Source organism: Pteropus vampyrus, unplaced genomic scaffold (genome assembly GCF_000151845.1).
Source record: "Pteropus vampyrus isolate Shadow unplaced genomic scaffold, Pvam_2.0 Scaffold332, whole genome shotgun sequence".
NCBI lineage: Eukaryota > Metazoa > Chordata > Mammalia > Chiroptera > Pteropodidae > Pteropus > Pteropus vampyrus.
The window spans coordinates 1,431,267-1,450,452 of NW_011889113.1; the positions used below are offsets into that span (position 1 = coordinate 1,431,267).

General features: G+C 34.0%; 1 protein-coding gene across 1 annotated transcript in view; it reads left to right on the forward strand.

Annotated features, from left to right (window-relative positions):
- The window catches only part of SCEL (sciellin), a 124,902-nt gene that overhangs the window by 95,472 nt on the left and 10,244 nt on the right, over positions 1-19,186 (forward strand). Inside the window, exons 22-26 of the mRNA XM_023522118.1 lie at positions 1,462-1,521; positions 1,667-1,726; positions 1,868-1,924; positions 10,678-10,740; positions 16,291-16,383. Coding sequence (XP_023377886.1) covers positions 1,462-1,521; positions 1,667-1,726; positions 1,868-1,924; positions 10,678-10,740; positions 16,291-16,383 — 333 coding nt within the window. The remainder of the gene's footprint in view (positions 1-1,461; positions 1,522-1,666; positions 1,727-1,867; positions 1,925-10,677; positions 10,741-16,290; positions 16,384-19,186) is intronic.

A 19,186-nucleotide genomic window follows, 5' to 3' on the forward strand; every position in this document is an offset into this window, starting at 1 on the left:
ATGTAAAATATATTTCTTAATGGGCTTTATGAAACAATTTAAATGTGACTGTTTTAGGTTGTTGGATAAATCAAATTTTCTATGTGAAAATGGAAGAACAGTGAAAATGGAAGGTCTCATGTTTGTGATTAATTTTATTTATTGAAAGGTTGTGGCTTATGAATATATTATCTCCTCTACACAATTTTAGTCTTTGAATTCTTTCTTCTAATATAGTACGTAAACCTAATTTTAAAGATTGTTGTCTTTCAGGCACAGTTTAGCTCATGACAGATTATGCAATCAATATATGAAAGGACATTATATTTTGGATAGTTTTTATGTGTTAACCATTCCTTAAATAACTTTCATAGGTATCAATTGATTATCTTTATTCGAGAATATTATTATTGAAGAAAATTCAAAACTGAAAATTTGGTTAAGGGCTTTCTGTCTACCACAGAGATCTGAGAATGATTATGAAGAGATCAAAGCGAGTGAATCCATGAGCTGGGAAGCGCATCCTCTGACATTGTTTAGGACTGGGGGAGACCACAGACCTTTCTCACACTTTTTTGATAATTAACCTCTAAATAGCTCCCCTTCAGTTTCTAACCTCGCATCATTATTTTTGATGAGTAGAATGTATTTTATTTTTATATGATGCAAAAGAGTCATTGGGTGAAAAGAGATACAAGCAGGTTGCTGTCTAAGATGGTAGAAAGCAGATGTTTTCAGTCCTGTGATTTCTTGCCATGGTAGGCTATTGTATTTCTCTGAATACATATTAGGAAGGGGTTTAGAGGGACAATTGGAAAAAATTACAACTGTCTAACCCTTGAAACGAGGTATATACTGAGGCAGTAAATGACAGCAAACCACGTGGGAGGAAATATTGTTCTGCGACTGGGAAAAGAAACTGGTGGGACTTCAAGTAGGAATTATACAGTTTTCAGAGTATGTAACTAATTTGACCATGAACAGCTGATTTAATTTGGCTTTTTAATCATCATAAAGGAAAGAAAACTCAATTTCAATGGGTTGCTGAAACTCTCTTTGAAACCTTATGTTAAGTGTAATTCCAATTTTAGAGTTTATTATTTTTAAAAATATATACATTTAGTTGCTGAATATGATTTTTTAAATAATGAGGATGTTAGAATCTGTTTGTCTCTCCACCATGTGAAAACATTCCAGACTGAAAAGATGTTAATCACCAGATGGATGCAGTGAACACTTAGCCAGTATGCCCTGGTAGATATACTCTGGCAAGAAAGTGAGTGAAATCAGAATAATTTTTCTTCTTATCCAGCATAATTCATTCTCCTCTGGATTAGTTAGGAAATGTATTTCAAGGCTGTTCAAAGCCAAACCAATACATCTCAAACTAAATAAGATAACAAACCCTTTTTTCCTATTTCCAACCAACTTAAACTCTTACTGTCTCTAACCTAGCTGCTTTTATTTTTTTTCCACTTAAAGGAATCAAGATATTGATAAGCTCATCAAAGTGAATCCTGAAGCTCTCACCAACAACCAAAGGTAATAGGACTATAATAATTTTTGTGCTTTAGTCAGGAAGAATATTTTGTTTTATCATTATTTTAAGCAAATTTATAACCTTAATGATCTTATCAAAAGAACTCTATAATTAATCAGCAATCTTTTCTCATTTTTCTGTTTCAAGAAACCAGGATCTCGATAACTTCATCAAAGTGAATCCCGCAGCAATCAGAAACAATCAGAGGTAATCATATAAAAGCTGTCATTTTACGTTTTCATCTGTCTGTTGTCTCTGGGTAGAGTAGATTTATAATGTTGCTTTATTGAACTAGCACAACAAAAAAAACCTATCACTAATCTGAATTTATTTTTCTCTTTTAAATAGCCAAGACTTGGACAATCTTATTAAAGTGAAACCTTCAGCTCTCAGAAATACAGAGAGGTAATGACTTTGCCTATTTTAACATGTTCTCGAAATTCTTCGTTAGGTATTTTTTTTTTCTTTTTCTTCCTTTCTTTTCTTTTCTTTTCCTTCCTTCCTGCCTTCCTGCCTTCCTGCCTTCCTGCCTTCCTGCCTTCCTGCCTTCCTGCCTTCCTGCCTGCCTGCCTGCCTGCCTGTGCCTTCCTGCCTTCCTGCCTTCCTGCCTGCCTTCCTGCCTGCCTTCCTTCCTTCCTCCCTTCCTTCCTCCCTCCCTCCCTCCAATCTCTCTCTCTCTCTCTCTCTCAGTCTTTTCAAGGAAACATGTTGCACTCTTCTGGAATCAACTGCAAAATTTTAGACTCAGTTCTGTATTTCTTATTTGCACTAAGACAACTTAGTGTTGTTGTCTATAGGAAATAGAGTATCAGGACTGAAATGAAACATGATTGAAATTCAATAAGAAAAAAAATATTATGGAGAAGTTGAACCAAACTGATGGTTTACAGAGATACTTATAGAGAATTGGAAAGGATATTCAGGGTCTTCAAAATTACAGACCACAGCTAGTGGGGGCTCACAAAATATTAAGGCAGATTTTAACTTTGAATTTCCATTTTGAATTCTGCAAATATCTTATAATCTACTATCTTTATGTCATATCATTCACCTAAAGTGTTTTATTAATAGAGAATAGATAATGCACCAGAGCGCATTGCATTAGAAGTCAAAATTGTTTTGCTGACCTGAAATTTTATCATAATAAATATGTAGCTGGGAATCATAGTCTCAATATTCTGAGGTGAAAAATTGACATAGGAAACATGGTCTGAGCCTACGGGGAGAAGGAGGACAGTGTGTTACACTCATCGACCTAGCTCTTATGTCTCCTAGTTTCTATTTTACATTAGTGCTTTTTCTATGTGCATGTTTTTATCATGATGTTTGGGTCTCTGAAGCAGGAAGTACAAAGGTGGTCGAAAAGCCCTGATTACTTAGAGAGTAGCATTTGTTGAGCACCTATGGTGTGACTGGCAACTTATAGAAATTTAGTCCTCACTACAACCCTATGAGAAATATATTCATATACCCTACATTATAAAAGAGGAAACTATAGCTCAAAGATATAAAATGACCTTATCAAGAAAGAAAACACATCCTGGATCTAAGCGTAAGTCCTTCTGATATCACTACCTAGAAGAAAAAAAAATCTGACTGAAACAACCTTGATTCTCTTCTTTCCATTCTTTATCTACTTACAGTCCCTTCCCTTCTAATTCCTCTCCCACCCCCGCAGTTAAAAGACTACAATGAGATACATTTATTCTAGAAAATTATTGTTAAAATGAGAGGGAGGAGAGAAAGTACTTATCTCATAGAGGTTTTCTAATAGTTGAAATAACAGCAGACTTTTGGTGTCGACCCAGCCACTGATAATCATACAGATATATCTTTGTTAAGTAGAATCATTTCTTCATAGAGGTATCAGTTGGTGCAGATTTTCTTATTATTAACAGTTTTAGGAGGTTTCCGACCATGTTGGAAGTGATTAGATTTAATAACCACATGCAGAATAACTAACAGTGGCTACTGTAGCCAATTCGTCCCTCTGGACGATTCTGTATAACGAACTCTTACTCTCTCTCCCCTCCCCTCCTCCCTCCCTCCCTCTTTCCTTCTTTGAACTTCCTTCTCCTTCCCGACCTCTAGCAAATGTGCTAATATTGATGATGGTAACTTTCTCATAAAAGTTTGGCCTTTTGTTTATTAGAAGAAGTTAATTTTATAAAAAGATAGTTTTTATTTCAACAACTCCTAATAAAATATCTACAAAAAGAAGACATTCTCCTTATACAGGTAGCGTTACTATTAAAAATTTTAAAAATATTGGCTATCATGTCGTTTTCAGTCGGCAGCTTGCTCCCCAAATGTAACCTAAGTGCTGTCTGGTGATTCTTTAGTAGCTACACAGATTCGATGGTAATCAGCTTGGATGTTGAAGAAAAAAACCAAAAAACAAAAAACCAACAACTAAGCCACTTATTTGAAAAAATAGTGACTTTATTCAATTGGTTCCACTACCTATATCTATAAAATAGCTATGCTTCCTTTTGATTATAGTAGGTAAAGAGTGGGGGCATTTTAAAGTGCCTCCCAGTGGGAATAACAGCCATCAGGCACTTTTACATCCAATTCAATGTGACATGAACACTGATTATTTAATAGTGTAACAGCAGTGAATCAGAGTTCTTTTTACATGACTTTGCTGACATTTCCAGCAGCTGTATATTCAATTCACAGTTAGGGGCGGAATAAACTTCAGTCATCGATCAGAATGTAAGTAGGTGTCCCTGAGCTCCCTCCGGGAACACAACAACCTGAACAAACGCAGATGTGCACAGAATTTTCATTTGTTCAGAGAGAAACTGCATGGCTTTTAGTTTTAGAATTAAGAGATTTAAAGAGAGATTCAATTATTTGTGGCCTATAAACTGCTGCTCCCAAATGAATATTGAAAAGTATCTAGTGATACTTAGGCCTTTAGAGTTAGAAAAAGCACCCTTTATCTGAAATAGTAAAAAATATTCTGAACTATTTGTGGTATTATACGTCCATCTTTTTAAGGGTTTCTTATTTGCTAAGACATACTGCAAAGATTTTGTATTCCAACAAGAGAAGAATTCCTTCTTATTTTTCTATTACATAGTTCTCATATTTCTACTCAAAACATAAAGCGGGAGATGGGGAGTGGGCAACGTTGACTCTTTCCAATGCTTCATTCCCGTAATCCATAAATCACCTTGGATGCTTCTCCTAATTATTTCAGGAACATGGGTACTTCATCACCCGCTGAACTACTATAGTCTAGATTACAGTTCAGTCTCCTAAGTGATCCCTCTGCTGCTTGTTGTACCTTCTGCCCTTCAATCCATCTGCCACACTATAGAGTAATATTTCTAAAACAAATATGATCATGTCATTTTTCTGATTAATTCTTGCAGCGGCTTCCCATTTCCATTGGGTAATGGCCGTACTCCTTTACCCGGTTCCTGAAGCCCACCCCATCCTGCCTCCCTCAGGCCTTCTCACCACATTCTCTATTACGTTCCTTTCACGAGCAAAGCTCACCCGAACACCCTGACTTGCGCACACTCCTCATTCCTTCTTCATCCCTATTAAGTGATTAACTTCTACTTATCCTTCAGGTCTCAGCTTAGGCATCGCTCTCTCAGGCTCTAGAAAACCCCATATGCTCCCTCACCCCCACCACATCTACAACCGGTCCTTTCAAATGTTCTCAAGGTCTCTATCCTTTCTGTCCCATAGCTTTTGTCTCTTAGAGGAAATTATTATTTAATCATCTTTCTTAAATTATAGGATTTTTAATAGTAAGATTGAATCTGTCTTGTTCATTTCTTTATCCACAGTGCATATCGCAATGTGTGGCACATATTAGGTTCTTAATAAATATTCTGCGAATTAAAGGCTAAATCTCAAACTAATCAAGGCTTTATAATCACTCACTTAGATAAAGCCTATTGCTTTCCAGCTCTAACATTCTGAGCCCTCATAAGTGAAACCAGACTGAAGAAATCTGCTATCTTCTAAATGGTCTCCTTTAGCCAATGACTATCTCTTGCTTGTGACATAATCTCAATGAACCATGATGAATTAGAGCCACTAAAATCTTGGTTACATCTTATATTTAAAATACCTAAATGGCCCAATTTCTTTATGGACCTGTTAATTTATTTAAGATATAATCTTTAAGACTCCTTCGTTGAAAATGATTATAAGAATATGTAAAGCTGGGCCTATTTTGTAATGTCAATAGAGCTGAAGAGCTATACCAGTTATCTCACTGTATTCTGTATTCCTTTCAGAGAGACAAATATTCCTTTTGAACTAAAACTTGATGCCTAAGATATAGTTCTTGGCAGAAAAGAAGTACCATAGTAAAATTTTTATATGAAGGCTCTTAATTTTGCAAATGTGTTTGATACTTTACAAAAGTAATTTAAGTAAGCTGTAGAGAGAGAAACATATTGTGGCTTTTAATAAATACCTCCCACGCCCTCAGAAGAGCAGTTGAGAGTGAGCCGATAACTTTCTCTCATAAAGAGCTTATCCTAGGAAAACTTGTATAATAGACAATAACTAAAGGGGGTCAGATAGATGGTGACAAAAGTAGATTAGACCTTGAGTGGTGAGCATACAATGCAATATACAGATGATGAATTATAGAATTGTACACTTGAAACATATAATGTTATTAACTGATGTCACCTCAATAAATTTAATAAAAAAAGAGACGCTAATACCTTGGTCCCTAGAATCTCCATTTTTTCCTCTTCATCTGCTCTGTAAGGGAGTGTTACATACCTTAATAGGGACAGTGGAAAATAAATTACATTATAACATGAATAAATGCTTATATTCAAAATTTGTGCTATGACTCTACAAAACAACTCATATTTTCTCCAAAACATTTTGAAATCCACATAAAGAAAGCGTTTTATTTGCTATGGCTAACTTTTTAAAAGCATTTATCCACAGAGAACTGGTGATTTTTCTTGGAGTTAATTCCAGCTGTTCATAAAACTATTGAATTATAAGGTCTTCCTTCCACTGCAACTGTCACAAAAAGGGTTTGAAATGAAGCCTTTGCATGACCCTGAAGTGTTTGGCTGGGCTTCTATAAAAATCTTTTTTTCACACTTTGACTCACAGCTCTTCATCTTCTACCGCAGTGTAAAAGACGATGTAATAAATGTGGTCTTAATTAAAGAATGAAATTTATTTTTACATCGTTCAGCCTAGGAAGTTTATGAGCAATCTGAACTTCTCTTTTATTGGATCTTCAGATCTAGCTGATGACATCAGTCAGGGTGAATAACCAAAGCAAATACACCTTTTTTACTTTTCATAATTTGGAACTTTTTATTTTGCTTTTTAAAAATCCATTTGTTTACCCAAGAGATATTTTAATCCTCTACCCTCAGCTAAGCACTGAGGTAAATGCTGAGAAAAAGTTCCAAGCATTGCGTGTAGATTGGAGTGGGGTTCTTTCTAAAATATTTCATGATAAAAATAGAAATAATAGGATTTTAAAAATTAGACAATCAGATTCTAAAGTTCATATGAAAAAAATAAATAAGTGAGAACATTTCTGAAAAAGAAAAATAATAGAGCCCTAACAGATATTATATACCTTCAATAATATAGTATAGTTACTAGGATATAAATAAAGAGAACAAAACAGAATGTTTACAAACAGACTCAAGTCTAAGAATTTAATATGCCATAAAGATGATATCTCAAGTTAGTGCAGAAAAGATGAACTACTCAATAAATGATGTTGGGACAATTGGGTAACCATCTGGGGAAATCAAGGTTGTTAACACCTGTTAAAAAACAAAATCAGACCAGTAAATTTGAAGATCTAATTGGTTTTAATTAAATAATTCATGAATTGGACAGCATCCCATCTAGCAGCTAGAGGACACTCTATTATTTTGCTTTAAAGGTTAGTATAGATTATTCAGAATAAAATCTTATAATCTACTCTATCAAACTTGATATGTGATACTGTTTAAAAAAACAACAAAAATTCTATAAAATCACTGATAATGTAGTTTATTTACTGATTCAGTTATACCATTTTGGGAGTGTGCTTCTTTGAAGGCATGAATGCATAGGTTCCAATTTTGAGTTATCTACTTGTAGTTGTTACATTTGTTAAGACTGTAGTTTCTCCTCTTTCCTCAGGTTTAAACTCATTTCTGCTCTCCCTCACAACAGCTAGGGTCCAAAAAGACTTGGGTCCTGGAGAGGGGAGGGTGGGAGGATAGAGGTAGAGTTGGGGAAAGGTATAGGCAGAGCAAAGATTCACTGTCTGCAGCAGCCGGAAGTGACAGTGCCAGAGGAAGTGAGGATGTCCAGCATTAGGCTGAGAAACTAGTCACGTCGTGAGGGCAGAAGCAGATCTGTATTAGTTTGCTAGGGCTGCCATAACAAGTACCACAGACAGTGTAGCTTAAAAGCTTAAAACGGAAATGTATTTTCTCATAGTTTTGGAGGATAGAAGTCCAAGATTAAGATGTCAGTAGGGTTGGTTCCTCCTGAAGGCCAAGAGGAAAGAATCTATTCTAGGCCTCTCTCCTCAGCTTATAGAAGACTGTCTTCACTCTGTGTCTTTACACTGTCTTCCATCTCTGTGTGTCTAACTCTAAATCTCTCTTCTTATAAGGCTACCAGTCATATTGGATTAGATCCCATCCTAATACCTCATTTGAACTTGATTATCTCTGTAGAGACCCTATCTCCAAATAATGTCACATTCTGACACAATGACATTAGGACTTCAACATATGAATGTAGTGGGGGCACAATTCAACTTATAACAGCATCCCAAAATAAGGAAACAAATCCAGCATTGGGAGCTATATAAAAAAGGAAAGAAATATGTGCAATTATGGGTGAAGTAGGCAGGTTCAGGGTGACTGGCACAAATGGAGGCGAAATGTCCATCACTGGCTTTACTGATCTTTTTCTACATGGGCGTGGCACACACCATGTACCTGAATGTGGACAGAGCTGACTGCCTTAAAGATTCAGAGTCTAATAACTTTCCCTTGGGGACCCTTTAATGTCTTTTCTCACATCTAGGCAAGGTAGTAATAGATTTCCCCAGAGAAGGAGAAAAAGGATTTAAATTAATATAATTTAATTTCTACAAGTACTTTTGGAACAGCTATTATGTGCAAAGCCATGTTAGGCCTTGGTAATATGACTCTGTTCTCAAGTCATAATGAAAACCATCGACTTCTTTAAAAAAAAAAAAATGGCACTCCAAGGTTAGCAATGGAGGAAGAATCATTTCCTAGGACAAAATTCTAATTATCAAGAGTCACATTTCCTGGTGATCTTTCACTATTTACCACACCAACCATCTCTGTTTGGCATGAAATACCATGACGCTCCACTTAATTTTACTCCATTACTCTCCAAGTATTTGGTAAAGTATTATATTAAAATATTAAGGGAAAATCACTTAATCTAGGCTATTAAAATATTATTGTGGCCCTTGAGGCCAAGAAGGTGGCTCTAGTAAATAGTGAAGGACCATCAGGGGTTAGGCGAATGCAAAGCTTTCTGTCTCCATTTCCGAGTTTGAAGGATGTGGTCTAAGAGGATTCTTCACACAGTGCTAGCAGTTAGGCTGAGGAAGTCAGTTTTGAATTTTATATCATTAAGACTACAGAATCAAATGATTTGATACTTCTGAGTAACTTTCGAAATCCTGTACTTTTTACATATATTAATTGGCATATTTTCTATTATAACTCTCACTACGAGGTAATTTAACTAAGTTTTACATTTTCAAAAATGTGCAGCTAATATTTTAAATGTGAGGTGTAAGTGTAGCTATGGAATGTTGCCTAATTTGCAGATTTGTCAACTATTGATGGTTTGTATGTTATATAGAAAAAGCATTAAATATTTTCCACATATAAGATAAATTTTTATAGCATTTTTCATCCTTATCCATATTAACATTTGGAGTGAGAGTCCATACACTGATCCTCTATAGAATAACCTTATTTAAATCTACTGTTCAGGATCAGGAGAAAAGAGAGCTTTAAAAACTGAAATTAATTCTAACAATGTGAAAAGTTAGGGCAGAAAGAAAAATAAAAAGGTAGTTCCTCAAAATTTTGGAATTAATAGTAAAGTATTACACTGCTGTGTCACTACATTTCTATTAACTATTATTTATTTATGCTTATCCAGTTCACCTACAACTATAGTAATTATGTCCATAAATTCTATTTACATTAACTCATTTATTCTTATTGTAACCTTATCAGATTAGATATTATTATCATAGTTTACAAAAGTAATCTCAGAAAGGTTAACTAACTTGCCCAGGAAACAAGGTTTATGACAAAGGCTTTCCCAAACTCATTTAAAAAAAAAACAACAACCAAGAACTACCAGTGTAGTAGCAAATATGTACTGTAAATAACTAATATATAAATAAAGATGACATTGTATCTCTTGAAAATGTGTTAAAATTTAAGAATTTAATTGTCCCATTTATTTATGCACATTATGAATTGTTGATTCAGATTTTGGGTTGATTTCTCATATTTCTGTGATCCAAAAAGCTGGAAATTAGCCTCTAATTTAAAAAAAAGCTGGAAATTAGCCTCTAATTAAATAAATATCCAAGAATTGATTTTAGATGGACAGGCGGCTAGGCCCCAATTTTTGACTCTTTTACAAATTAGTTAATTGACCTTGGAAAATTCGCTTAGTCTTTCTGAGCCCCAGATGCTAGATCTGAGTGAGATAATCCATGTGGAAACACTTTGTGACACAAAGTTAGTACTCATGAATGTTAGCTGAATGTGGATATCAATCAGTTGTTTCTTTTCAGACCAGATTTCTAAAACTTTCCAAAAAATTAGTTCTTTATCGCTTTCTCGTAACATAACCGACGCTCTTACACTTGAGTTGTACAGATCGATAGCTCAATGTCAGATTTTCAGTGTCCCATATCCGTATACAACAATGCCTTTGTCTAAGATTATGTACTGACTTTTGAAGTTTTTATTCTAATATTTGTTTATTTCCTAAAATAATATTGTAACTAAATTATGTGTGTATAACTAAATTATATGTGTATATATGTTATATATGTATATATGTATGTTATATGTGTGTGTGTGTGTGTGTGTGTGTGTGTATACATCTTTTTTTTTTCTCTACAGAGACCAGGACCAGGAAAACTTAATTGAAATAAATTCTAATGTTCCTAAAAATAAGAATGGAAGGTATGGCTTATAATAATTTACTTTCATCTTATGAATTTCATTCATATGAGCCTGTGTAAATTACATAAACTTGAAAGAATTTTGAGGAGTTTATTATGGTATTTAAATATAAATATTATCTAAATACAAAAAACAATGTATAGGATACTTAATAGCTGATATAGAAAAAAATTAGCAAAGTTCAAATTCTGTTAAAATTTCGGACTAAGGGCCTACTGTTCTATTGCTTAGTATAAAAGGCATCATGAAAATTTCTGCACTTGGGCTGTGAAGATTTATATTTACTTACTGTTGCTTGGTAGGCTTTTAGCAGTGCAGAAGGCACTCAGAATATCTTCCTTGGATACCTAGTGCTAAAAGAATACACAAATTCATCACAGCCACAAAATAGGACCTAATTTTGAAATTTCTTTACACCACAGAGCATAATGGCTTTAAAACTATTGTACCTTGGTTGTGTTTACAGGAAGGTTAGGATAGAAGCCATATTTTATTGTTGTTACAGACTGTTTAAATTAGGAAAGAATTAAAAATTCTTCCATGTTTAACAATCCTTCCCCCCATGTGTGGGGGGGACTCTAAAAACAATAGGACCTTATTCTGTACCTTCCTAAGGTGCAGCTGCCTTTTCTATTTTTGTTTTGTTTTGTTTTTAATTAATGTAAAGGAATGATATTGTTGATATTTTGTGCAGAGAATGGAAAATCAGGAGAAGGGCTGGATTACTTTTTCTTTTTTCATAATTTGTATAAAAGTCTCTTGTATCTAACAGGTGGATAGTTTCTTTCTGTTTCCTTAATTCCCTAAATCATCTTCTGTCTTCTTTTGTTGTGATCTCAAACAAGCCTTTGATAAAACAAGAGGGAACAAATTTTCAATAGGATCTCTTTATCTTGGAAAAACATCCACTACTTTGGGAGTAGGACTGAGCTTACAATTAACCAATCAAATATTATTTGGAAATAATCAAGGTTAAAAAAAATGATTAAGTATAGTTAAGAAATTCTTCATTTAATATAATGGGAGGTGCTCCAGTTTCAGTGGAGCTTGCTCGTGAAATGGGGTTTTATTGGAAGGATTAATGAGGAAAGAGAATTTCATCAAAATTCAAGAGCAGAAATGGTAGCATGGCCAGGCTTCTCAGAGGCCCGAACTGGAAGGTTGTTCATTCTTGACCAGAGGATATTCCATCAGGAAAACCTTGATAATAACCCTAATTTTTTGTCATTATTCTAACTCTGCTAAATTCTGAATGTTGGCTTCTGCCTACTCCTTCCAGCTATTGGTTTCCTTATTTTCTGTTCTTTATCTGTTTGATAACCAAGAACTTTTGCTGCCTCCCAGTTTCCACTTCTTCGTAACTTTGGTTTACTCTAATGTTTCGTGATATGTCTGGTCTCCTTTAGCAAGGCAATGTGGATGTGGTCATCTGCCTAGAAAGTGTAGAAATGGAAAACACCATGTTTGACTTCAAGCTGCACATACTCTCCTTTCCCTTTCTGCGATTTCATCTGTGCTTCCTGCCAGACATAATCGCACTATTATGTATACATTCACAAATGAACCCACTCTCTCTTCTGGGTGGGATGATGATCATTCCGTTATTACATCCAGAGATTATAACTCCCACCACTGTCTGTGGATCCCTGAGTTCTATTTCCAGGTGATATTCATTCTCCTTCAGTTCTATTGCAATCTCATACACAGGTATGATTTCTCGTGGTTCTGCTATTTATAGATTAAATGGTAAACGGAACCACTACCCAATCACCGACAGAACAACTGTAATAAAATTTTCACTTGAAAAAAAATGGGAAAAGAAGAAATCTCTGGTCTCAATTTTTATACCTATGCATTCAGGCTACAGAAAAAAAAAAGTTTACTTAATTCTCAAAATGGTTAAATATTTAACAGAAATAAAACTGTGGATCAGAGAATAAGAGAATTGATCAGGTTAGTAAATTAGAAGGTAAGTAAATTTGAGAGGTAGAATGAACCCAAATGTTCTGGCATCAGGTCATCTCTATTTTTTTACAGTAGAGTGCTTCACTTCACATATTTAGAATTTGTAATTTTCACAAGGGCTCAAGACCTTGACAGTTTTGTAGAAGTAAACCCTAACATATATGATACAAAGTGGTAGGCTTTTAATGAGCTTTTGTTCTTTATGAAAAATTGATTTATAAAGTTTGCAGTGATATGGCTGTTTATTAGTTGAAATTGTTTTCTGCTCTTTAATCTGAGGTTGCTAAAGTTAAATTAATAAGACAATGAAAATCTAAATCCTGGCCAATCTGCTCAATTGAGACTTGATTCACATTATGAATATATTCACTTTGTATAGTAATTGGATGCCCAAGCAAATACATATTTTCTAAGTATATACAGAGTTGTGCAACCGCCACCACAGTCAATTTTAGAACATTTTCATCACCTCAAAAAGAAACCCCATATCCATTAGCAGTCATACTTCGGGTGGGGCAGCTACTAATGTACTTTCTGTCTCTATGAATTGCCTATTTTGGACATTTCATGCAATATGTGGTCCTTTGTGACTGGCCTCTTTTACTTAGCATAATATTTTAAAGATTCACCAATATTGTAGCTTGTATCAGTATTGCACTTCTTTTTATTGGCAGTAATATTCCATTGTATGGATATACAGCATTTTGTTCATATATTCATCAACTGATGGGCATTTGGGTTGTTTTTGCTATTGAATTATAATTCATTATTGTGAACAATGCTGCTGTGAACATTTGTATATAAGTTTTTCTATGGAGTATGCTTTCATTTCTTCTGGGTATAAATCTAGGAGTGGAATTGCTGGATTATACAGTAACTCTATGTTTAATCATTTGAGGAACTGCCAGACTATTTTCAAATCAGCTGTGCCATTCGATAGTCTTACTAGCAGTGTGTGAAGCTTCCAGATAGGTAAATTTTTCAGGTGAATTTCCACTGCAGAAAACATTTTCTCAAATGTAATTCCATTTGAATTCTGTAAGATACAATACAGTGTTTCAATTTATATTTTATAGAGTTGTTACTTAATTAAGAAACAAAACTATGACCATCAATTGGAACTTATAATTCAGCAATTCGTTTTGAAGAGGAATAACTTCTTAACAATAAAGCTGTCAAGTGACAAACGTTTCCTTTTGTGAATATTATTCAAGGCATTTGAGAGGAATATTTTGGCAGAGTCCTCTATTGTACTGGTACCCAAATTTCAGTGTACATCAGAATCACCTCGTGGTCCAGGGACCACCTTTTAAAAACCAGTATTCATTTGGGTAATATGTTGGACTGCCCATCCTCTATGGTAGTGGTTCTCAACCTTGACTTGCATGTCAGAGTCACTGGAGAGGTTTAAAAGAATCCCAGTGCCTAAGCTATACCTCAAACCAATTAAGTTAGAATATCTGGATGTGGGACCCAGCAGCATTTTGAATAGCACTACACGTTGTTTCATTTGTTGCTGAAATGTTGTCTAACTATTTCCATGGTTCTACATAACAAAAATTTATTGTTATCACTTATTAGCATCAGGATAAAATTACCTTTGTAAACTCTATCATCATCTCATGAAAAACAAAGAAAGACTTGGCAACTATCACAGACCTTAGGAGACTAAAGATGGTTGTGTGGAAGTGTTATCTTCATTTGAATTCTGGAAATCAGAATTCAGAAAGGACATCAATGGAAAAACTGATGAAATACAAATAAAGTCTGTAGTTTAGTTTATAATATAATACCAGTGTTAATTTCTCAGTTTTACCAAATGTATCATGGTTATGGAAGATACTAGCATTAGGAGAAGCTGAGCGAAGGGTATTATGGGGATTCTCTGTACTGTCTGTGCAATTTTTCTATACATTTAAAATGATTGCAAAATAAAGGTTCTATTTTTTAAAAAATCTATCATCCTCCAAACCTAAGTGAGGAGCAAAATCCATTAAAGAGTTTGTCATTCTTTATTCCAAATACATTTACTAACATTTGGTTTTTATTTACAATTATAAAAGTTAAATCTTTTATGAAGGCATTGTCATTAATCTCATTATAAACTCAACTAAGAAATGCTACTTTTATTAGTCCATGTAGGCTGTCATAACAAAATACCACAGACTGGGTAGCTTACACAAAAGAAATTTATTTTTTCATAGTTATGGAGGCTGAAGTCCAAGATCAAGGTACTGCCAGGGTTGGTTTCTGGTGAAGCCTCTCTCCTTGGCTTGCAGATGGCCACCTTTTCACTGTCCTCACATGGCCTTTCCTCTGTGTATGCACAGAGAGAGAGAGATCTCTGGTGTCTCTTCCTTATCTTATAAGGACACCAGTCCTACAGGATTAAGGCTCCACCTTTATGACCTTGTTTAACCTTTATTACCTCTTTATAGACCCTGTCTCCAAATCACACTGGGAGTTGGGGCTTAATCATATGAATTTTGGGGTGGACATAATTCAGTCCATAATAGTACTATCTACGAATGATTTCCCCCATTTTCAGATTTTACAAACTAGTGATATTTGATTTTACATTGCTGAGGATAATACAAACACATTTCAAACTCACTGGCAACCTTTGTCCTTTGAAGCTGTCTCTTTGTCAAAATTGAATTCTGTATTGTAAAATTTTTTGATTTGAATAATTTCTAAAAGTTCCTAGTTATGTTTATTATTCCTGGAATGACACATTTTAATAATTACATTTAAAAATCTTATAATCATATTAATTCCACTGACTGTTTACCTAGTATCATTTTAACTCTGCTATATGTTTTGTGAAGCATCTATTTTAAAACTAGAAGATGATTTTCCATATGCCAGAGATGATAATACGTGAAAAAATATTTTTCTCTTCCTGAAGAGCTATCTGCAAATGGAAATAACAGCCTGTTTAAGAATGATAAGGCATGATTAGGATCTAAACACTCCTCCTGGTTTCCATATCTCTCCTATATTAGTTTACTAATATGGAGGAGAAAAAGGAGCTCAAGCTTTCACTATTCCTGCTTTAGAATTTTTCTCTGTTTCATAGGAAAAAGCAAATATGCCTATACTTTGTTAATCATAGTGACATGTTTAGATTAGCAGAAATCTAGGTCAAAGTTCTGCAATCTTCAAAGTATTGCTTTCCATTAAAAATAAAATAAAAACTGGAATTTCTCCAAGCAACCCATGGGTAATTTTCATTAAGTTGATAAACTCTCAGATATACTGCACATGAAAAGCTTTCTAAAATGGCACTGCTGCTGTGAAAATGTTACTGGAACCAATTTCAGATGATTTCTGCCTTTGATAAAAAGTATTCTATTATAGCATTAGATAATATGTCACATGCCTATAGATTATTCTTAAAGATATGACAGTAGTCTTTGTGAAGGAATAAAATAGTACATGTATTCTATTTGTGTATCTGTGCTGAAACCAGGCAAACATAAAGAGGTTCATGTTAACTGAACAGAATTTTAATTAAACAAAAGATTTCTAAGTGGTCTCGATTTTAAGTGCCAAATATTTCAAATATTTCCTTTGCTTTCTCAGGCTAGATGGCCAGGTCAATGGATCTACCGATGCTTTAAACAACAGGTCTGCTAGAACCACTGCATATTCTTATGAAGCCAGGAGGAATTTCAGGTACTACTGTGGGTCAATTAAAAAACAAATTACAGAACTATTCTTCTCTTTTTTTTTTTTTTTTTTAAATCTCATATACAACTTGACCCTTCTTTTGAAATGCAGAAATTTCTAATTTTATCAGTGGCTAAACAGGCTTAAAGAATGGTGTTGAGTTAGCAATTTAGTCATTTGTAAATTATGGCAGGAAAGTGGAAAATGTGATTTTTTTTTTTTTTACCCTGAAAAGTCTACAATTTTTTTCTTTTAAAAAGCATGATTGTGAAGTCGGTGTGGACTTTATTCTTTATGTAGATTTTAAAGTTTCATTAAATCGGATGTTATCATGTTAGTTAATTAAAGTCCATTTTTGTTTGAGATTTGTGGGGAAAGTATGTTTGGAAATATGAATGAGTCATCAGGGAAACAGACACTAAAATATATTACACAAATATTCAAAATAATCTTCATGCTCTGAATCAGATTTACTGAGTAACTAGTTATCACAACAGTGTTCTAAAAGTAGATCAGGCCCGTGATGACTAAGAACAAAATGGGAGACATGAAGAAATTTTGCAGAAATGAATTAATACCACTTTAACATTTATATTTCAAAGGTTATAGTTTAGAAGGAATATATAAGCATTTTTTTTTTGCATTGGATCAGATAATAGCCTTGTTATTTTTATTATTCTTATAAATAAACTTTAAACATAAAGTAAAATGGTTTGTATTGCAGTTCCAATCCTGAAACCAAGTCTGCAAGGACCAAATGATACTGTTGTATACACAAGGACATATGTGGAGAATAGGTACTGGAAATCTATCATCCATCCTATCTATCTATCTATCTATCTAAATTAGTTTCAAGTATATAGTACATTGGTTAGACATCTATATAGTTCATAAAATGATCCCCCCAATTGCTCCCCTCCCTCCCCTGGCCTTCCACATAGCCAACATATTAATGCTACTGCATTCCGTAAATGTTTTGCTATTCTTATCTTACAATTTTGAAATTATATATGTTTAAGAAATGCTGTTATTTTAGAGTATGCTTCCTTTTTTCAAATAAAAGATCGTTTAAGAGTACATTGAATTCTAAGTATATAATTCTTTATAATGTTTCCAATATCAAGTAGTTGTCAAATAATCATAAAAAGTCATTGGATGGACTAAATAACATTTTAACATAACACATGTATATGTAACAGGATAGACATTTGAAAGTTTTCACATATGTTTATGTGAGAATATGACTACATGTTTATAATAAGCTTTATAAAATCATGCAAATATTTCTATGCTAACTTGAAGTCACCCTTTAATTCACTGATTCTATCTACTATTATTTACCTCTAATCTGAAATAAGGAATATAACTTTTGGTAAATATACTCTGGCCCAAATTACAGGAAACTGATGGCCTACAAAATCTGCTGGTTATGCAATAGGTGTTGAGAGAAATGTTAACTAAACTCAGGGATTAGCAGCCCACTCCATTTCCAAGGAATATAAAGACAAGGATTAGCCTAATCGTCGGGTAACATGATGATGGGGCTCCAGGAAATTCAGTAAATTCAGTGTCAGGTGAGCAACGATCCAAAAAAAAAAAAAAAGTTTCTCAAATCAATACATAATGTCCTTGTGAAATACAACCCTCGAATTTGATTTTTCCACTTAATCTAATTTTCCTTAAAATCTACACTGACTGCAGTATAGTATAGAGGCCCTAGAATCAAATTTGAGATTGAATCTTTATTATTTGCTGACTGATCATGTGGTTTTGGCAAAGCTACTTAACCTCTTCGAGTCTCAGTTTACTCATCAATAAAATGAGAGTAATGATATATGTATCATATATAAACATGTAAATTCTTATTTAGCATTGTGGGTTATGTGCTCCACAAAGTAGATTCTATTTCTAACAGCAGTCTGCCTACGGGCTGTAAGAGAGTTCTCATTAAAAAATCCCAAGTGAGGACTGTGGAGTTATCACTCACGGTATGAATCAATGGGAACATATTGCTTCCAGTCCTAATACACTCACAGGTAGCATATGTACTTGGGAAGCAATTATGAGCAGCCAGTGGGTTAGTGCATTACAGATTTCAGTTTTCCCCAGAAAGAGTGACGTTTACAAATGGGAGCAATCTAAGAAATGGAACAAAGAGGACTTTTTAAAATTTTAAATTATACTTTTTCCTTTTTGCTTCCATGCTAAACTAATCTTTCTTAGATAATTTCAAGTAAAAATAATTTCTATAGCTTTGTATAAAAATTCAAGAGTCTCTATTTTTTTGAGTGCAAAATAGTATGTATGTATGTGTACTTTATGTGTTTCCTTTCTGTGAGACTACCTATAGCTTTCCTTCAGTAAATAAATGAGGAGGTGCAAGCATAAATTTCCTTAACAAATGACATCTTTTCCTGATCACTCTTGTTCCTACTCTCCTTGCCCCATTCTCTAAATTTACTTCAGTAGATATGTCAGCCTATGTCAACTTGGGGTGGTTTGTGTATCAATATTTTTCCAGATTAAAAAAAAAGTTGTTAATATATTGTCCTGGCTTGTAAAATCACTAATAATAATAATAATAATAATAATAATAATAATAATAATAAGGCTGAATGAGGAGGTGTGTTTGCTTTCTCACCTGCATACAAGTATGTACATCAATACTAGGGAAATAGCCCCGTTCTCACATGTCCATATATGTTGTTTCTAGTAAATCACCAAAGGATGAATATCAGGATAATGCCTCTCGAAAATACATACAAACTGTTTATTCAACTTCAGATAGGTGAGTATGTCTGTATTTCTA